The sequence below is a fragment of the Sprattus sprattus genome (assembly GCF_963457725.1).
Source record: "Sprattus sprattus genome assembly, chromosome: 9".
Classification (NCBI taxonomy): Eukaryota; Metazoa; Chordata; class Actinopteri; order Clupeiformes; family Clupeidae; genus Sprattus; species Sprattus sprattus.
This window is the reverse complement of record NC_137928.1, coordinates 30,961,780-30,984,571: the sequence shown is the minus strand read 5'-3', so window position 1 is coordinate 30,984,571 and position 22,792 is coordinate 30,961,780. Positions and strand designations below refer to the sequence as shown.

Below are 22,792 nucleotides of genomic sequence, written 5' to 3'. Positions count from 1 at the left end.
GGCACTGGATCAGCTGCCCATAGACAGCAATGCATCTGCCTCCCTTGACGGCACGTGCATGTTCATTGGCTGATCACTGTCACTGGGAACCGGAAATGCACAAATTCAGCGATTTTGATAATAAAAATGCTCGAAATGATCGGAATCATGCAGAAATGACACTCGTAACACAGATAACTAGAGAAATATGAATATTTATTTTATAATACATAAATATATATTATTATTTATATATTTTTTTTTTACTTTTCAAAATGACAGGGGAGGCTCTGCCTCCCCTGCCTCCTATGACTGCACGTCCCTGCCACAGACTGGTCTAGCTATTTTCCTAGCGAAGTCGTGGAGTGTGGGTTGGCGACCATAACCTGTCTCTGCTTTCTGTCGGGTGCTTTGCATTAAGGTGATCACTTAAAGACGAGCTGCTTCTAAATTTAGCTTTCAAATGCTCCATTCAACCTTAGTTTGGTCGATTGTTCCGTCATTTTGCCTCTTAAATAAAAAACTTTCCGCTCAGCTCTCCCCATCTTCCACTACCGCTTCGTTATCTCCTGTCTAAATGACTGCAGGTACGTTTCGTGTCGTGTCAACGCAAACCGAAAGTAAACAAAATTGCGTTACCTGCGTTATAATATTTTATCGCATTAAGCCCGTCTACAATGATATCATAGATTAACGCATTAACGTTGATAATCCAAATTAATATTGCTGTCAAGTAAAAATCAGTTCTTCTTGGAAAATTAGTGGGGGGGAAAAACACCCTGAAACCCGCAATTTTTGCCTTTTTCTATAGGCGCACGCGTGCGACTGTGATTTCAAATCAAGTCGCACGGCCAAAATTCCAGTCGCATGTGCAACCAGATCAGTCGCTCTGGCAAGCCCTGCTCTCTCTCCCTCTCTCTCCCTCTCTGTGTATGAGAGAGAACAGAGAGCCACGAGAGCCTAGGCAGGTTGAGAGGATGGCATTGAAGAGTCATGTGACCAGTGATGGGATACGAGAATAACCTTGAAGCACAGCAGGAAATTACAGCTTACAAGCACAGTTTCACTCCTTTTCTGTGCTGCCCCCCTCTCGCTCATCCGTTTCATTGTCGACAGCATTATTACCTGCCGCCTGGTGACCCAACAACATCGCCCTCCATCTGGGTGACAAATGGAAAAGGCCAACGTTGCCCTCTCTCCAATAGACAATGTGTCTACAGATCCCAACATGTCTACTGGAGAAGAATGTCTGCTTGATTAAGCCCTCACTGGAATCTAAATGTGAGGTAATGGTGTTCCAGAGCACTAAAACAGAAAGGAAAATGGCTGGTGGCAGTTTGCCATTTTCAACCGAAACGTTGCTAAGAGTGCTGGGGAAGGATGACAGAAGCAATGTTTGTAGTAATCTGTGTGGACAGAGGGCTCCCTTCCACATACCAGATTAATGAGAGGGAAAAAAACAAGAGGATTATCCAAAATGAGTTTAGGGCAGCACGTGTAAGTAACAGCAATCCCAACCCTGTGTTTGCTACCAGTCTTGCCTCAGGGCCAGACGTCTCCAGTGATGAATCCACATCCAAAGAGGGAGATGAGTGCTGATGACATTTAAAGGGGAAACACTAAAATAGGCACACAGCAGTAGCCTGACGATGTCATACTCATAATTCTAGTCAGAATATGAGTCTGAGTCTGCTCCATTGAGCTGTGATTATGGGGCGTGTTTCAACGAACCAGGAAAGAAAATGCCTCTCCGCTCAATTGGATACCTAGAACTAATCAGAGCAACTTAGTATGACCATCTGATACATTAAACTTTTACCGGATCCCGTAGGAAGGACGGCAAAAACATCTTTTCGATTGACAAATACCTTAACCCTTCAGGGACAGAGGCCTGTTTGACTTTTTTAGGAAGTCTAACATGCCTTGATGTTTTTGTATATTTCCCCTAGCTATAAGTATTGATGCACAAGTGGCTTATATGATTATATTATTATCAGCAATAACAACATTAGAGTAAAAGGAATGTAGTACAATCAAATTGTATTTAAATCAAATGTTAAATCACCCTTACAAATACCTTTATTCAGAGGTGCTCAGAATTTGTACAAAAAAACATTGTAAAGATTTCGAGCTAAGACCTTTGAACTCTGAAACTTGTAAACATAGGTGTTGGCTATACGTGAGTTTAGCATTCAGAAACTGTGTGTGGTTTTACTACTACATATTTATAATAGCAGTGTAACCTGTTTCTCTCCCAAATGTGTCTCCCTACAAATGCATATTGATGAGTTACCTGGCAGACCTCAGACAAAGACAATGGCCATTGCATAATGGCCCTGGAATGTCTTTGTGGCTCACTTCCCCCAAAGGTTTTAACGCCACACCATGGCCCAATGGAGATCACTGAATCACCATTACTTATCATATGAATGGCTGTCATTTGCTAATGAGCAGAAAACTCACTGACAGACTGAAAAGTGCATCAGCTCAGCTATATTCTTTTTACAAAGTACTTATTTATATTTTATTTTCAAACTTTATATATTTTAAAAGAAAAGGGTCCAAGGTTCATGTGGGTTGTCTTTATATGTCTGTAGGACAAAAACAACCTGTCCCAGAATGGTTAATCGCGTTTCTCTGTTCCTCTTTCAAAATGAATGCGCCGTCAATATCTGTGAGATGTGCTTGATCATGTTTTACTATACGTTTAGCAGCGAGGCTAGCTAGCTACTATGTTTTCAATGGATTTTCGGAGTAGGCGTTAGCAATAACCTAAAAATAATGGTCTAGGGAGCTTTAGTTAAGACCAACAATATTCTGCAACATTCGTGTTGCACATACACAACTAACCGAGTCAATTTTGACATTAAAAAAGTCGTGTAGATAGCTTAATTCACATAAAATATTTCCCACTAACAGGCTCACAAGATGCCGCCATCTTTGTTGGATTTCGAATCTACCGCTTGATCATCTGTCCATCATCGTATAAAGCCTACCCTGGCACTTTGATTGGCTGTACTGTTTTCTACCAGGAAAAATTTCTCCCCAACGGTCGAAGAGCCAGACCGAACTTCCCAACCAAATTTTTTTGTGGGCGGGGTTCAGGCTGGTATCCAGGCTAACAAAGCAGGGTTCTCTTCTGAAATGCCAGGGCTATTGAGGAGGGAGAGGCTAGAGCGTCAGGGCAGTCTTTTTCCTTTCCTGACAGATAAACACATCTGGATGCTTTTGGAAATAAGTCCCAACTGGGCTAACAGCTAACAGGAGGAGAAAATGCTCATAGCTTTGCCTGGCGACTCAACAAAGCTATGCCACCGTTTCATCCAGGGCTCGAAATTGGCACCCGCCAAGCGCCAATGGCGTGTAGATTTTTGGGCTGGCGACTAAATTGTCTCCGATGCTCCGCCACTTGGCGAGTGACATTGCGGAGAAAATCTCCCGACTATTGCGCCCGTCATGGTTAAAAATAGCTTGCAACACCAACACGAACAGTGGGAGAAGTGAAAGGGTAATATAAAGTTCTTAGAATTTTAATACAACAATAACAATTTGCACGCGAATACAATGTTCTAATGTTTTGCCAGCGAATACAAAGTTCTAATACTTTCAGCCTATAAAGTTCTAATATTTTGAGCACGAATCAAAAGTTGAAACCGACTTAGTTGACCACACGCAGGTTAACGCAGTTAAACGAAAGCTAAAATAATGTGCCTATTCATTGCCGTTGCATCACCTCAAGCAAAGGTGCAGAGAACATCTAGGGAGGAAGAAACAACAGCCACAACAGCAGCTACAGCTACACCAAGAGCATGTTGCAGTAGGTAGCTCATTACAAATAATGGGGAGCCGAAATACGTTGACGGTGGTAGTATAAGCTTAGTAGAAGAGCAATGGCTGAATAAGCTTATCGCCGACCAGTGGGCTCTCGCACGCCCCCTTCAGTGAAGCAGAGGTACTGTTTGCCTTACCTCTGTTTTTTTCAATGCGGTTTTTTGTCAGATCAGTAAGACTATAGTATAATAAGCTTTTGAATATCTATGCTGTAGTGTTAGTTGGACAATATGTATCCATCATATAGGTGTCATTTAAAAGCTTAATTTAGATTTTTTTTTAGTAGACCTAATGCAGCGCTTCTTATGAGGTTAAATTAATTCATCTGAAGTACATTTTTAATAGCCAACTCTTGAATGTGCTTTTAAAAAAAAGGTCATGCAAAAGTTAATTAAATAATTAACGTATCGTGAAGGAGGGCCTTTAAGGATTTCCGGGTCTGAAATGGCAGGTTTAATTTTGGCTGGTAAAAAATATAATTGGCTGGTAATTTTTTTCATCTACCAGCCATGTTGGCTGGTAAGGCAAAAAGTTAATTTCGAGCCCTGGTTTCATCCCTCGTCTCTAAATGTGGGGCTTGAGGCAGACACACTCTGTCCATGTGTCTCTGTATGTTCTCCCAAGAGCCACAGACCTCTACATCCTTTTCTGCTTTAAGACAGGAGGTCTAAGGAGTTAGCATTTCCCTGGCTGACGACAAATCCCACTGAAGAAATGCTAAAGATAAAGAAATACAGAAAGTGCTTTTCTGCATCCCCACATTGAGCCCGTATTCTACCTGCCTCGGTCAGATGGTTATAGTCTCTTGGAAGAGGGCCCTGGTGATTGAGCATTAGAACATCTCAGTCAGTAACATCATGAGTCCAATAGGGAACCACTCACCAGTTAAACTCAGTAACATCATGAGTCGTATAGGGAACCACTCACCAGTTAAACTCAGTAACATCATGAGTCGTAAAGGGAACCACTCACCAGTTAAACTCAGTAACATCATGAGTTGTATAGGGAACCACTCACCAGTTAAACTCAGTAACATCATGAGTCGTATAGGGAACCACTCACCAGTTAAACTCAGTAACATCATGAGTAGTATAGGGAACCACTCACCAGTAAAGCTCATGTCAGTAACATCATGAGTCGTAAAGGGAACCACTCACCAGTTAAACTCAGTAACATCATGAGTCGTAAAGGGAACCACTCACCAGTTAAACTCAGTAACATCATGAGTCCAGTAGGGAACCACTCACCAGTTAAACTCAGTAACATCATGAGTCGTAAAGGGAACCACTCACCAGTTAAACTCAGTAACATCATGAGTCCAGTAGGGAACCACTCACCAGTTAAACTCAGTAACATCATGAGTCGTATAGGGAACCACTCACCAGTTAAACTCAGTAACATCATGAGTCGTATAGGGAACCACTCACCAGTTAAACTCATTGTAGTCATTGTGGGCTTCCCACCAGAAGTAGAACCAGACCAGCAGCAAGGAGAAGGTTACAAACAAGATGAAGGACCACAGGAACTCCCACTGCAAACAGAAAAATATATACATTTACATAGACCACAAACATATGATATGAAAATTTGTAATAATAACAGTATTTAACTAGTTAACTAATATTGCAATTCAAATTGTATTTATAGGTTCTGTCAGAGCTTGGCAAATAGGATAATCACACACACACACACACACACACACACACACACACACACACACACACACACACACACACACACACACACACACACAGTGAGCCCGTCATATTCACATCTCATCATTTAAAAAAAAAAAACAGTGTTACCAGTTTCATCTGCCTTTCCACACAAAATCACTTCTTGAATCTTGCATCCAATCTACAGGCCAATACACGCCAATATGTTTATTGAGTGTGTGAGTGGGGTCAACCACAGGGCCTTAGTGTACAGACCGCTACCATATAGAATGAGAACATGAACACATTTCAGCTCAATACCACTGATCCTACAGGCAAACACAGCGCACTGTTTCAACACAACAAGGAACAGACAATCCCAGTTGTAGGACTGACCAATCATGGAACGCAGTCCTGCACATGCACACCCTGAGAGAGAGCGAGAGAGAGAGCGAGAGAGAAAGAGAGAGAGAGAGAGAGAGACAGACAGCCAGACAGACGCACAGGCACAGACAGTGGTGAAGGGTTATACATGGTGGGTCCATGGCATCGCTGGCACGTGCCTAAGGCGAGCTGTTGCCCCTCGGAGACCTGGAATGCCCTCCACTCTCTCTCTCTCTCTCTCTCTCTCTCTGGGGTAAAACACAGACTGCATTAAGGGGGCATAAGCCCCACGTAAACATATCAGCTGCCTTGCCAAGCTTGGATGGAGTCGTTCTGAACTGGCCTTTGTGGAATGACTGCTGCCAGGGTTATCACTGGAGAGCGCTCCACACCACACCACACCACACCACACCACACCACCGCCAGCTCCTAGGAATGTGGCTGCATGGGTACTACATCAAAACACTGTTTCAGCCCCCACATTGTGTTTTAACATTACAAGCTTGGATTAACCTGGGTGTCCAATCAGTGAAACAGGGGTGGCAGTACTTTAACTTAGGAAAAAAACACATCACTGGTGCCTACAAATCCCAACCTGTGTCATTCTACTGATGTTTGCTGAACACACTACACTACACACCTGTTTGGCTCAGGGCGTAAGTCCCACAAACTCAGAGCCAGCCTACCTCTTTGTCACAGTTTGGACTGGATGGGGTGTCCTGGGGACAGGGTGGGAAGTCAACAGCTTCAGCTACTTCAGCGCACAGCTACTTCAGCGCACAAACACGTTGAGCTGAACAAAAATAATGTTCAGTCATGTTTTCACGTCTTCTCAAAAATATTTCAAATGACTTCTTAGGAACACCTTCTGAGGTGCGAAGCAACACTTGTGGTGGCACGGAATAGAAACTGCCAGAAGGCTGCTATGACAACAAGAACCACAGGGTGCTGGTGTAGAGGCTTCATCCACGTGAAGGAGGCTATCTGCATACCTGGCACAACACATCTATGACAGCCAGCTACACCATCACTTGGCAACACTGGAGATGACTACATCCTTTCATTACCAGGGGTGTGGGAAGACCAAGTCAACATGTGCTCACAGGAGCTCACACTCATCACGAGCGTCCTCCCCAGGAATAGACCATGCTAGCACAAGGCAGGCTAACAGCTTTGTGTGGGAGTCATCAAGCCCACTACACGGCCCTGACTCACAAGTCCAAGAGGAATGTTCCGGAGAACCAGCAATAACGCACCACAACAGACCCCTTCCATCACACACCATCTCTCCGTAACGCCTACTTACAGAAAATGCAAAACCCTCTCAAAAGTAGAGTTCCTTACTCACCAAGGAAGATACATACTGTATTTAATGCTTTAAACATGGCCGTGCCATTTGGCTAACCTGACACACAGATAGAGCTCTATAAAAATGACCTTGGAATGGTGAGGGGAGTTTCTTTGCCTGATTAGACATGCTTTTCACACAGCCTGGGCAGGAAAGGGCTGGGAAGGGGAAGCGTAGAGGGAGTGAGGAGATGTTCCTGGCATAAGTGGGTATTGCACTCACATTGCACTCATTCAATTAGCGAAAAAGGTTGTACATCAGCAGAGAGAGTTCTCATTGGCAGTATCCATCTCTGGAGGAGTAAATCTGTCAAGTTCATTAGCAGCCCCCTGGTGACTCAGACAGAGGGTGGCACTCTTGGTCTCCCACTTTCTGGCCCCTTCTGGCTGTGCACTGCCTGCCCTTGAATGGGATTGTCGGGCCCCTTACAGTCCTTTGAAGTGTTTTCACAATGCTGAGAAACTGAAAACATCCAGAGTTCACCATAGGCTATCATTCTTGCATCAATAACACAGCTGATACTCATAAAAGCTAGATAACATGCTTATTGAGGTATTTTGGCAACAGATTTGGCCACGCTGTTCTGTAAAAGCGTAAGTCACACTTTTATGGGGGGTTTAGTGACAACAGAAAAGGACTGACTAATCACGTGTGCACTGCTTTCAAAAACAAGAAAAAAAAAAGTAATAAAATGGTGCAAATATTGCTTAAAATAAGCATTATCTGCCAACAGAACAGGAAGATTTGACTTACTAAGGGTTTCAAAAAACAATTTAAAATAGCTAGCCTCAAAGAACCCAAATATATCTTAAAACTAGTGTGGCCAGACTAAAAACAAGTACATTTGTCAAAATAAGTAAGAATTATTTTCTCAAAATGTAAATAATTGTGCTGAAATTTGGCAAATGTAAGCACCATACTCTTGAAATGAGGCAATATAAGGCAATTTATCTTGAAATCAGTACAACTACACCTAAAACAAGTATATATGCCTAAATTAAAATAAAATAAGAATTATTTCCTCGAAATGTAGAAAAATGTGTCTGTATTCAGCAAATGATAGCAACATCATCTAGAATTGAGGCTATATGCTAGGCAATTTATCTTGAAATAAGTTCAGCTTCTCTAAAAACAAGTGCATTTGCCTAAAAAAATTAAGAATTATTTTCTCGAAACATAGAAAATATGCCTATATTCAGCAAATAATAGCACCATCATCTTGGAATAAGGCTGTATGTTAGACAGTGTTTCTTGAAATCAGTAAAGCTATACTAAAAACAAGTACATTTGCCTGGATACCATAAGAATTATTTTCTCAATATCTAGGACAATTTGCTTAAATTCAGCGATTTTGTTATTTCATTTTGTGTTATTACACATTAGTGTAGCTTGACTGATTTCAAGATGAATTGCCTAGCATGCACACTCATTTCAAAAGTATGTTGCTAGCATTTGCTGAATATAAGCACCTTGCCCTGTATATTGAGATAATAATTCTTAAATATTGTTCGAACACAAAAAATGCTTGTAAGAAGTAATAACTTGTCAGACAAAAAACAAGCACACATTGCCTTGATTAAAGATATTTTATCTTACTAAGATTCCACTTTTTGCAGTGTGTTTGTCTTTTATATGACCATATTTTAACATTTATTTGAGGATGTTATGAAAACAGTAGCTCCACAGACTCACAGACATCCTCCATAGTGTCATTTCAAACGGAGCAGTGATGGTTTTAAACAAGTGTTTGAATGCTGAGCTCCGTTATTGGCACGGTAGTATATGAGGGTTGGCAAACAGCTTGTGGTTACATCACTGGGGACAGGGGCAAAACCGTGTGGTTTTATACCAAGATTTTAAAGCAGCTTAGAGGACTCATCTGTGTGTGTCTGTGGTGGTTAAAAACAAACACGGAACAACTGGCACAGATTATGGAAGCCCCCCCCCCCCCCCCCTTATCTCCTGCTGCTGTGAGAGCAGGCCTAGGAATGTGTGCTTTGTACTCTTCACACACCCAGCTTGGTCTAGCTATGTGGGAACACTTCCTCAAGGCCACACAGGTAAGACACAACCACCCTCAATCACATCGTTCAGACTAAACCAGTCAAGGAATGTTCAGGGAAAAGCACACTAGCAATAGAAATATCAAGGTCAAAGTATTTGATGTCCATTTAGACACTTCTATTCACATCCAGTAGTTGTCATGATGTAAGTGTACCAAAAGAGATGTCTTGAACATGGGTTTGAAAGCTGAGCGACATTATTGACCCTGTATTGAGAGAGGGTTGCCAAACAGACACTATTGACACTGTATTTAGAGAGGCTTGCCAAACAGCTTGTGGTTACATCACTGTGGACAGGCACAAAATCATGTGGCCTGATTTTACCAGAAAGGCTTCCGGTGGCTTATAGGACTAGAGTGAGTGTGTGTGAGTGTGAGTGTGAGTGTGAGTGTGAGTGTGTGTGTGAGTGTGTGTGTGAGTGTGAGTGTGAGTGTGAGTGTGTGTGTGTGTGTGGGTTTCGGCGGCATGGCTTTAAGCAAACCTAAAATCCCTCTTTCTCTCCCACTCACACATGCGCAAATACACACTCGCATCACACACACATAAAACATTAAACCATAACACCACCAACTGCTTACTGAATATTGAACAACCTGTGACAGTCTTAAAGGCACAATATGCAACAATTATGCTTCAGGATTAGGGTTAGGATAAGCAGTTTAACCTTAAAATAACAGCTAAAAAAAAATTGGGGCGCTACAATGACTTTTAATATGGAGAATTGCGTCCGTGCCAATGGCATAGCAGGGTCGATAGGCATATAACTGCCTTCTGTAGTTTTGCCTGCCGATGCCCGCCGACCTGACTTTGATTACCTTCTGCCGATCTAGTAAGTAGCTTATTTGCCGTCTTGCTTAGTCTTGTGTTGCACATGATTGATGTTTGACTGTGTAAGGACAGTCGTTGAGTAATTAGTTTGTCATAATGTCAAAGTCAGCACATTTCAAGAGATTTCGTTAGTTTTAGCTGCTAGCATACCTTTAGCGAATACCTATTTATCCTTAATGCACCTTTAATGTCTTCCTTACAGAAGCCATTCAATCATCAGTGAGGAGAGAGAGCCATTCCACTCCACTGCTGTGGGGTTTCCGAGAAAACCATCTCAGGTCACACACACACACAAACACACACACACCTCCAGAGTCTCAACAGCACACATACGGGCCACTCATAGGTTTCATACGTCAGCTGAGGAGGTGTGAGAGTGTGAATGATGCATGGCACCCACACACACGCCAGTTAAATGCTCATAACTATTTACCGCCATGACTTATTCAAGCAGCTTGTTCAGACTTCATTAATATTCAGAAGTCATAATAACAAGCAGATGTATGAGGAGGACATAAAACAACCTAGTTATTCAACCCCAATCAAATCAGTTTGGTTAAAAAAACACCTCAGTATCTTTAGACAGAGTGCCATGACTAAAATGAACATTGACATTCACAATACCTGCAACTAGGGCTGTAACGATATTGGATCGAACCGAGAAATCGCGACACTCTGGGCCACGAACCTGCATCGCGATGTGAGGAGGCAGAACCGCGACATGCCCTCAGCGGTCACGTGATACAAAAAGTTTGGTTCGCTAGTAAGCCTACACGTGTGCTGTGTAGATTAATTACTAGGAAAATTACTAGGAGAGGGGCAAAAAAATGCCCCCATAATTTTCTGTAATAATGAACGTGTCAAAAACATCGTAGCCTATGACCCGGTCAGTTGCCATTTAATGTTTTGATTTTCGCCTTGACTTGACTGACTGTTGCGTGATTAAACGAACGTTCTAACAAAAAATATTTGGAGCGCTTTCTAATCAGACCTGTGACTTCGAGAGTGAGGAGAAATAAGGATCAGCGCAGTCTCTGTCACCATCTCAGGTTCTAAAACATAAAATTCACACACCCAGCGACTGTCAAAAATGAAAGCTAGATTGGCTTGGGGTGGAGGAGGACGTCGACGAAGAGAAAAAGACCCGGTTTTGTTTTCAAGGCATGTCGGAATTGTGGACAACGAGTTGCCCAAATCGTTGTCAAACCAGCACAGGCAAATTCTTCTGCTGACTCCATCAAGGGGATCGAAAACATTCAGAAATACATGGCATTTCGTCACCAAGCGCCAAGCAACACGCATCGCCTACGGTGAATGATAACTAGTAATAATACTTTTAGAAATGATTTAGTTCGGTTAAGCTAGTTTAATGTTAGTTAGCTAACGTTAGCTATCTCTGATCGTGCGTTGGCTACAAAGGCTTGCTTGCAAGCTAGCTAACTAGTCTAATCTGTTCCTGTAGGCCTACTATGGTACGTACATGGTTAAAGGTAACACAAAAATCCATAAATATAATGTGTTATTATTATTAAAAAAAGAAAGATAAAAAAACGATTGTTAATAGTTTTTACCTTTAATTTTTTACCTTTAATAAGATTGTATTAGTTGTTATTACAACTAATAACCACAAATAAATAATAATACAATTGATTATTATTGCCATTTGATGACAATTGTTCATATACGCCTACTGTAAGCCTAAATAAGTGTGTCTAAATGATTCACAAGACGGTACAGGGGGTAAACTTTCATTTGAGACCAAGATTATGCTTCTACCAGTTTGGGTTCATGTGTAGTAAACCTTTTGATTACAGTATACATTTTGGGTAACCAAAGGTATTTTTTGGAGTCTCCAAACGGACTGTGACCAAAGCACATGGACATAATCATTACAAAAAATAAGCTGGAGCCTTCATCTTTCATGCTTTTTTTGATCAGATATTGTGCTCTCTAGAGTAGGCGCAGGTCAAAAACCTCAATAATGGCAAAAAATTGCCTGAAGAAAAAATCGCGAGGTAAAAAAATAAATAATAATAATATCGTGGGGTGTATCGAACCGTGGGTCAAGAATCGTGATACGAATCGAATCGTGAGGTAGGTGTATCGTTACAGCCCTACCTGCAACCTTCTGTTGCTCAGAAACAGGACAAGAATCATGTTGTTTTAGCTTTGACAACCTTTTGCCAGAAGTGGTCAAGCAAACACTAATCATTCAAGACAAACTACCGCTGGGTAAAAGTTATGGGTGACCTGAGTCCCCTCAACAAGAGATGACAGGAGAGGAGAAGAGAAGAGGAGAGGAGAAGAGGAGAAGAAAAGAGGAGAGAGGAACGAGGTGCTTTTTACCATCAAAGGCATCTCCATTCTTTTTTTCTCTTCTTATTTCAACCTTTCAGCCTGGTCAAAATACATAAAATGTCAGCTCAAACTATATACCGTAATTTCCGGACTATAAGCCGCTTCTTTTTTCCCACGCGTTGAACCTCGCGGTTTATACAATGACTTATTTATGAATGTTTCCCACTTTCACAAGCTAAATGCCTGAGGGGAGGCAAACAGGAACTCTGCCTCAATGAAGGGGCCGTGCGAGAGCCTGAAACTGGACTTTTAATCGAAACGTGAAATGTTAAATAATGGGAGATCAATGCCGGAGCTCAAAGGTATGCTTCAAACTACGGGACAGAAAATAACTCGATCGACAACTCACATTTAAAGCCAACTTGCTTTTGATAAATGTTGGAACCTCAAGAAAAGATTTGGCTTCAGACGAAGAGCGGAGACTAAAGCATGAGCAATATTTGCTAACATGACATTGATTTCAGAGTGAGCCCTTGCTCTGTCGATTTCCCATTATTTATCTTAGGATTGTTTATAGTATCCATGTGAAGCCATTTAACATTCCACAAGTGGTTGTAATCACGTGGTTATCGAATTGCTGTGCTAGCTAAAGAAACTTTAAATAACCTTAGCATAAACGATTTCAATGGAAGAGTTACATTTGCATGAAATGATAGCTAGTTATCTAGTATCCTCGATTTAACTCATAAAATGATAATGGGAAGGGGTAGAAGCCCTCAGGGTGCCTGTGCAACTTAGTATGAAAGAGTTCATATTCACAGATATTAACTCGAGTTCATCACAAGCTAGCAGCTGCCAACTGTATGTACCTTACCTATGTGTGTGAAGAATGATAATATGAAATATGATACAGTACACAATGTGCGAGCTGCCAATAGAATGGTGACGTTTGGTGACATTTTACATGTTGCTGGTGTTTACACCTTCGGCTAAAACAACACGGCGACACAACTGTCTTTTATTCTTTTATGGTCGAGATTGGATATTTTGAACCCAAACCAGTTCCAAACGACAGAGGTGCCCCCTATCTTTTTAACCAATTCGTTATCATCCTGCTCTTGAGCAACATCACTTTCTCCGTGTTCGCTCATCCTCGATTGTTCACTTTTGCACTTATAATAAGCTATATATATATTTGTATAATATTAGTACGTAGCCTGCCTACTAACTGTTCTTGTTACAAGCTGTGTTTCGTTAAAGCCCCAATATGCAACAATTATACTTCAGGATTAGGGTTAGGATAAGCAGTTTGACTTTGACTTTTAATATGGAGAATCGCGTCCATGCCATTGCGATAGCAGGGTCCATAGGCATATAACTGTGTTCTGTAGTTTTGCCTGCCGCAGCCCGCCGACCTGACTTGTTTTCTTTCTGCCGATCTAGTAAGTAACTTATTTGCCGTCTTGCTTTGTCTTATGTTGCACTTGCTTGATGTTTGACAGTGTAAGGACAGTCGTTGAGTAACTAGTTTGTCATAATGTCAAAGTCAGCCCATTTCAAGAGATTTCGTTAGTTTTAGCTGCTAGCATACCTTTAGCGAATAGCCATTGTTCCGTTGTGCTGCTTTAAAGCTTGTGTAAAGTTCATTTGCTTTCAATGTACCGGTAGGCACCTGCGGCTTATAGACAAGTGCGGCTTATTTATGTTCAAAATAAGTATTTTAAAAAAAAATTCAGCGCAGCTTGTATTCAGGTGCGCTCAATAGTCCAGAAATTACGGTAATAAGAATTGTCTGAGGTCAACGAGATGAACAGAACATTCTACCTTTCCCTGTCCCTAGTGCATGTACACTTCTCCATCAGGCGCCCACACATACACACACACACACGCACACAATCACGGGCCCGCACACGCACACACACACTTTCATCTCGTATCACTCTTTCCCAGGCCAGCTCAACGTGTGTGTGTGTGTGTGTGTGTGTGTGTGTCTATGGATCAGGCAGGCAATGGACGTGTGTGTGTGCGCGTCTATGGATCAGGCAGGTGATGGACAGAAGGTGTGTGTGTGTCTATGGATCAGGCAGGCAATGGACAGAAAGAGGAGATCAGGGGACGGTCCCACAGAAGGACAGCTCCACCTGCCACCCCACCCCACTCCACTCCACCACCTACCCCCTCCTTCTGTCACCCACCTGGAGCAGTTCACTTCACAAGAGCCAGTGGGGGATTCTGGGAACTTACAGTACAGAGCAAGGCTGTGCCGTTAGCTAACAGAGAGGAAGCTCACATGTCTCCAGACATGCAGGTGTGTCAAGAGACAAAACAAATCCATCAGAGCATGTGCTGAAGAGCACTACAGTTGATAGATGACTGACGGGAAAAAGGACAGCTTTCATCTGAAGACACCCTGAACCAATCTGTGCCCAATGTCAGAGATTTTATACGTATCGATTTAATTTGGAAAGGAGGATATTAAGCGGTCAATAAATCATCTGCCAAAAAGAACCTGCTGCCAAATGCATACATCACAATAGACATCCAGAAATCCTCTGTAAATCCTTTCCAGGTATTTTGATGTGATAGGTCACCATGTGAGCGGGTATGAACAATGGGCAAGGCCATGGAATAAACAAACAACAGAAAACTAGCAAATCTCACCTGAGCTAGTTTGGGAGTGCTCAAGTGTCATGACTCATGAGCCTTTAACAGTAGACACAGAGTGATTGAATGAGTCATTTATGAAAGGAAGAGAAAAATGGCATGCAAACAACCCCCACCCCAGAGGGGCCAACACAAAGGCAATAGCCATGGTGACAGCCAGGGGGGATTAAATCTGACAGTCCAAGCACATTCCAGATCACCTTGGAGGACAGAGGGAGAGAGAGGGAAAGAGAGAGAGAGAGAGAGAGAGAGAGAAAGCGAGAGAGAGAAGCAGAGGATGCTGAAATCTAATTCCCTCCAAGCTTGAATATTGAGATACCTGCACACTCTGCTGTGGACTTGGGCCTGGACACAGACTGGCAGGAAGCCCAAATGCGATTAGGTCGCCCTCGATACCCCGAGCCGTCTTTTCAACACTCTCATGTAGTGTAGTTGCGCATAATATTGCCTTGTGCCAGGATCCCTGTCATCAGTGCAGTTGAGTTGTTTTTTGATGTTATTACTAATAAACACCACACAAAACACATCAAATCCACAGCACTGTGGATGCGCCACCAGTTTTATTATCTCACTCCCTGAGATTATTACCATCACACTCCCAGAGATTATTACCATCACACTCCCAGAGATTATTACCATCAAACTACCAGAGATTATTACCATCACACTCCCAGAGATTATCACCATCAAACTACCAGAGATTATTACCATCACACTCCCAGAGATTATCACCATCAAACTACCAGAGATTACTACCATCACCCTCCCAGAGATTATCACCATCACACTCCCAGAGATTATTACCATCACACTCCCAGAGATTATTACCATCACACTCCCAGAGATTATTACCATCACACTCCCAGAGATTATTACCATCACACTACCAGAGATTCTCATCTAGCATTTGCACCAATAATGGCCCCAAAATATCAAAGACCTTATGCTGTTTCTTGTTTGATATGTTGCCACAAATCAGGTCATATGTTGTAAAGGTGTCTGAGAGGGCAGAGGAGCTGGATGAGGCCCGTGTCTTGGCCCGTAGCTGCTGTGTGACAGGTAAAGACAGAGTTAATGGAAAAACTCTCAATTATTACTGAGGTCAGATCGTCTTTCAGTGTGACAGGCAGCCCACTATACAGCACAGCCAACCTCCTTGCCACACACAGGGCCTCACAAAGGGAACGCTTTTACACAAGGGCCTTTACTACAGCTCTCAGGGAGGGAGGGAGAGAGAGAGAGAGAGAGAGAGGGAGACAGGGAGAGAGGGAGACAGGGAGAGAGGGATACAGGGAGAGAGAGAGAGAGAGAGGGAGAGTGAGATAGATAGAGAGAGAGAGAGAGAGAAAACAATCGTATAACCACATGTTAGGCTAATGGTCTATCTGTGTAAAATAAAAGCTGGGCTATATATAGTCTACATGTAATCGATCAAGTCCAGCAAAGACGAAAGACGAGAAAACCTACACCCCAAAGTCAAGATAATGGTCTTGGAGGACTGGCACAGAATGGAGTCGGAGTGATCAAACATTAATGTTAATTACATCATTAGCATTTGACTTCTCAGGCTGTCCAATTCATCTGGAGAGCAGATTTCTGGGGCCCAAAATACCAATGCTCTGGTGCCACTGTCTGCAAGCAGGACACAACACCAATCTCATCATCCATCGCATAGCCAGAACAACAGGATGGTCGCGTGACAGTGAGAGATGTTCCAGACACCATGGCAGGGGAAATAAATGACTGCAAACAGAGAGCAAAACTTTTTTTTAACTTAGACTGACAAGAAAAAACGCGTTGTAGCATTTAAAGCTGAGGCAGATTGGGATACAGTAACTGATCATCTAATATCACCAGTATTCAAAGATTGGATGCTATGCTTGAGACACCATCTACTACTAATACAATGTTGCCTGCAGTGCAGTGCAGTCCGGAATCAAGAACCAAATGCCCTCTCAATCAGGAAGAGATGATGGTTATCTGCTCCACATGCATCCACCCCACACTTCAGATCAGGAAGAGGTGATGGTTATGTGCTACCTATGCATCCACCCCACACTTCAGATCAGGAAGAGGTGATGGTTATGTGCTACCTATGCATCCACCCCACACTTCAGATCAGGAAGAGGTGATGGTTATGTGCTACCTATGCATCCACCCCACACTTCAGATCAGGAAGAGGTGATGGTTATGTGCTACCTATGCATCCACCCCACACTTCTAATCATGTGTTTGAAATGCAGTACCTGAGGACCCACACATTTCCCAGCAGACTCTACCAGTCTGTTGCATACTGCTTTTGATGTAGAAACATGCTGCACAAGAAATTCCTTGAGGACATTTGGAATTGCCTCACCTTTGTGAGTATTTGTTTATGGAGCCTGAGATATGTCTGGTTTCATGGGATGATATAACTAAAGATTATACCATATACCAAAAATGATATACCATTTACCAAATATTATAACCCATATACCAAAGATATGACCTTTTCTACTGAGCCACCTTTTACAAGCACATTAGCCTTTATGAGGGAGGAAAAAGCTACAACGTATCCGCCAGTAATGTTTTGAGAATCGTCAATGCAGAGCCACTGAAGAAAAAGCTGAGATGGCACTTAAAACAATAGGCTACTGATCAGGCTAATTCAAAACAGATAAACAGGTGCATGAGAAGTAAAATTTGTATTCATTCATTTATTTTGTGAAAATGAGGACGGACCGATCTGTTAGCTGGTGACAGCTGCTGTGAGCCCTCAGTGACACGGCAGTATCCCATATGTGGAGTGTGACCAGACCAACGCCTATGCAGTCATTCAGCCGGCAGGAGTGGAGCTCCGGCCAGAGGCAAGGGCTCAGAGGAGCTATCCCCATCCATGCACAGACAGCTGACTGGCTCTTTCTCTCCCCAGCAGGCCAATTCAAACGCAGCACACTGGCCAAAGCTGCAGGGAAACTGCTGACAGGGCCGCTGGCCTGCTGAAAGGTCACGCTGCACACAACAACCTCCCCTCTGCTCAAATTCCTCCTCCATTAAACACCATCTCTCCCTAAAAATCTATACTAATCCATAGGAGTGCAGATCATTTACATTGACGAATCTTCAGCATTTTGGCTGCCTTCAATCCCAGCCCATTGTCTGGGGCTGCAGAGGCACTGTGAGAGGTGATTGGGTGCAGTGTGAGGGGAATCAAGGTCAGATGAGAAGCATCCAGAAGCAGAGGATCTAGGTGACAAGAGAAGGCTCCAGGAGCAGAGGGTGCAGTGTGAAGGGAATCATTGTCAGAAGAGAAGGCTCCTGGAGCAGAGGATCTAGGTGAGAAGAGAAGGCTCCAGGAGCAGAGGATCTAGGTGAGAAGAGAAGGCTCTAGAAGCAGAGGGCACACAAGCAAACACACAGCTGCTGTTCTGCCATGTGGGCTCCCACTTCAGAGACACACACAGCATCCAGGCCTGTTTCAACTCAGTTAAAGGTACTGCGTAAGTCTTCTGTGTGCTTCTCAAACACGTGCAGTACCCTTTTTTACTGTGCTCTGTTCTGCTGCATCCATCAACATCTCCTCAGCTCAGCTGATCTCCTGGGCCTCTGCCTCTCTGAGACACTGGGAAATGGAGAGCCCTGCCCCGACCTCCCTCTGACCTCCCGCTCCTTCCCCAAATCTCTCTCTCTTTCTCGCCCTTCTTCTCTGTCCCTCTGTGTCTGGCAGATTTCATCTCTGTAGTAAAACATTCTCTGGGCCAGATCATTAAGTAAATGCCGGTTATTTTATTCAGTTTTCATTAATTTTCCTTTAGAAATCATAGCTGCAAAGTAAATAAGCTTGGGGTTAGGATATTCAATTAAAAGGAGCAAATACACTCAGTTGAATCGTATTGATGCTGTTATCAGAGTTGCAACACAAAACGAGACCCAGCTCAAAGACAAAACATGGGGGTGGGGTCACATGGGTGAATATGATAACATCAGATAAAAAGATACACAAACCACAAGCCTATTCAATAGACTGGATCAATGAGGCCGATGGCCAAAGTAAGAGCCACACAGTGCAACACATCAGGGAATAGATTAATCTGATTGTGGCCTGTTCAAACCAGCCAGGGTTATCCATTTGGTGGCCCTCTACCATGCCAAAGGAAACTTATCCTGCAGCCACCAAAGTCTCCTTCATGAATTAGGCCTATAAGGTCTCCCCAGATAGTAGGGAGAGGTTGGCCCAACGTTGGCCCAATGTTGTCACAGACGTTGGCATGACGGCACATGCCAACGATGGGCCAACGGACTTTTGGCTGTCGGGGACACGTTGGGCCAACGTTGGCAAATAGGAGTGAGAGTCGGTTTTGGTTGGCTTTTAACCAATTGCCAACGTTGGCTTATAACCAATTGCCAACGTTGGCTTATAACCAATTGCCAACTTTAGCTAGTTTTTGTTAAACCAAGCTATTTTTCGCTTTCTATGATTTTACAGAAGTCCACCCGATGTCTATTCAATGTCATAATTCAATAATTCAAATCAGGATAAGGTGTTACAATGTCCCATAATCCAAGGACGGTCATACTTCTTGCCACCACATTTAATGCATCCAAAAACTTAAGGCAACCTAAAAAATCCGCTTAACAAATATGTTTTTATCAATATAAATATGGTTTAATGAATCAACCTTACATATTTCAGAAGTGACAGGTGTGTAGACAATGCACGAAGTCTTGTTTGACTCTCAGCAGGAACATCCCCTGCAAACACATACAGTTGGGGCCCACATGGGCCTCATCTGGGCTAGTTGGGTGTTGTCTGGGCATGGGCTTCGAGTGGGCTTTGTTGTTGGGCCCCACATGGGCAATAGGTGGGCATTACATGGGCTAAACTAAGCATGGGCAGCGCGTGGGCTTTGTCGTTTGAGCCCACATGGGTAATAGGTGGGCCGTAGATGGGCTAAACTAAACATAGGCAATAAGTGGGTTCCACATGGGGCCACCATGGAACCCCGGACAAAACTGACTGGGGCCCAGCTGGGCAGCCCAAATGGGGGCCACTCACCAGCTCACATGCAACCCATATGGGCCCCACATGGGTGTGTTGGCAGCTTACCGTATTTTCCGATTTGTTTTGTACAGTCGCGAAATGGCAACAAAGTCGATAGCCTATGCACGGCCCGTAAGGAATTTAAACAGACAGCAGTTACATACAGGTAAAAATAATTTATTGTAGGCAACACGCAAGCAAAGAAAAAACAAGCGAACACACAAATAAATTAGTCTTGGTAGGCTAGTCCGCATCAGAGCCGTCGCTGGACACATCACCAGCCGTAGAGATAGCTCAGCTGCTAACTAAATGACAGGTAGCTAGCCAGCTAACAAAATCACGCTTAGCGTAGACAAGAATGTGAATGCTGCGCCTGCTTGCGTTACCTAGTCGATAGTGCTACGTCTTATGTGGTTAATTAACGATACGGTTCCTATACCTTTACTGATGAATGTGGATCAAAAGTTTAAATTACTTGTTGAAAATTGAAATGACTCGCTACAGTCAGAAACAAGAGACGAAGGCAGTTCACAATATCTGCTAACGGTTTTTAATTTTAAAATAAGCTCGTGGCTATTTGTATTGTTACGCAGTGATACAGAGATTCTGAAAGTGTTTACAGAGACGCGGAATCACAATGTCTGGCCATCAGTAGGCTTTTAATACTCATGTTTACCTTAATAAAACCAATATGCCCTGCAGAAAAAGGTGGAATGGTTAAAAAAAAAAAAAAAAAAAACACAATCAAAATGTTGGGCAGCTGACGTTGAGCCAACATGGACCCACCGTCAGCTGCCCAACCAATTGCATTTTGATTTTAATGTTTGGCAGTTGACGTTGGGTCAGTGTTGGCCCAACGTTGGAATTCCAACTCCAACTGTAAAAAAACACAGAGTTGGAATTCCAACCTTGGGCCAACGTTGAACCAACGTCAACTGCCCAACCATTGCATTTTGATGTTATTGGTTGAGCTGCCGACGTTGGTTCAACGTTGGCCCAAGGTTGGAATTCCAACGCCGACGTTGCCAACCATTGCCGACGTTGGGCCAACCTCTCCCTGCTATCTGGGTCTGCTTCAGTAAGGAGGACCAGATGGAACTCAAGTCTCATGCCTTAAAACTTTGATCATAACTCAAAGACTTCTACTAAGAAACAAGTGTGTGGAAAACATATAGGCCTACATACAGAACAGCCTCCAGGGCTGGCCATTTGGAAACAGTGAGGCTGGGTACCCACCTTGGTGGTGTCATCATGTGACCGCTGATAGCGTTTCCAGCGGCATCCGTAGATCCCCGTCAGACATGACAAACAGAGCTGCCTCTCGTAGACCTGTAGCGGCTGGTGCTTCACCATGCTCCTTCAGTCTGTCCTCCACCCCACCACACTAACATCCCAGAGCAGCGATCCTGAGGGAACAAGAGGCACATACAATTGATATGGCTAACAATGAATGGGAGGCCAACAGAAATGAACATTCTATCTATACTCTCCAGGAATCTAATTCAGTTAAAAGGTACCAAATCATGAGAGCTAGCTTAGAAGATGTAGGTGGCCTGCTCACTGAATGAAGTGCTATAGGCCCTATTCAAGAGGGCTTCTGCACATGACTCAGCACTTTCAACACTTCACTGCTAATAAGCAGCATGTCACACCAAAGGAACCAGGTCATCCACACAACATCTCATTACATGCATCACACTCCCAAGATTCCAAACAACATCTGATGCATTCTAGAGAATAAACACTATGCAGGTCTACCTTTAGCTTACTGTGGATGAGCTAATAGGCTCCCATTACAAGCCCAAACTCTGATGACCTTGATCGATGATGGTTGGGAGGAGCTACATGCATGCAATCATGTTCACAGTTCAACGGGGTCACACATAACTAGCCATTATGAACTGGCAAAAATCCATACATGATTAGATTTCTATAGTATACGATAGTGTTTTAACACACAAATGATGGCCTCTACTTTACAGTAACATAGATAAACAGGGTTTTTTATAAAGTGTTATAAAGGGCATTAGCTTAAGGCATTAGTCATTTTAGTATAAAATGTATAAAGCTCTTTACCACAGATTTATCATGCAAGTATTAAAGTATGATATATTTATACATGGCAAGTGGAAATGCTATGTTTATACAGACCTTTTCCATATGGGACATTCTAACAAAAAAGACACACACACGCACATTCATGAGACATACATCCGTCCCATTTAAATGCATGTATATGGCATGCCAACAGATGGTAAAAACACAGCTCTGTCCACCCACTTAGTGCACAGTAGGAGGGGAAGAGAGACTATCTCCACTGTGAGATGCTGCTGTAGTCTTCCCAACTGAAACCCTCTGCTTACAGCTGCCCATTCCCACCAAACTGGAATGCACATTTTCTACTTTTCCTGATGTTACATCTACACATGGTGTGTGCCAGCCTATTTTTTCGTAATAAACAAAATGCAATCACTGACATAGTAGTAACCTTATGGTCATTATGTATACATGTTGCATGAATGCTTATGTGTTTTACCTCCTCTCCTCTCCTCTCTTCCCTTCCCTTCCCTTCCCTTCCCTTCTGACGCGCGCGCGTATCCTTCCCAAACAGGAGTGTATTCTACTGATCACAGAGAGCACGTATCCTTCCCAAACAGGAGTGTATTATACTGATCACATGGAGCATGTATCCTTCCCCAACAGGAGTGTATTCTACTGATCA

The 22,792-nt window shown here is 43.1% G+C and overlaps 1 protein-coding gene across 1 annotated transcript in view; it reads right to left on the bottom strand.

The window, feature by feature from the left end:
* gdpd5b (glycerophosphodiester phosphodiesterase domain containing 5b) overlaps window positions 1-21,423 on the bottom strand; it is a gene marked incomplete at both ends in the record, with an annotated part of 66,182 nt that extends 44,759 nt beyond the window's left edge. Inside the window, 2 exons of the mRNA XM_080845393.1 lie at window positions 5,238-5,341; window positions 21,307-21,423. Of these exons, the coding sequence (XP_080701519.1) occupies window positions 5,238-5,341; window positions 21,307-21,423 (221 nt within the window). The remainder of the gene's footprint in view (window positions 1-5,237; window positions 5,342-21,306) is intronic.
* Between the last annotated feature and the right edge of the window lie 1,369 nt (window positions 21,424-22,792).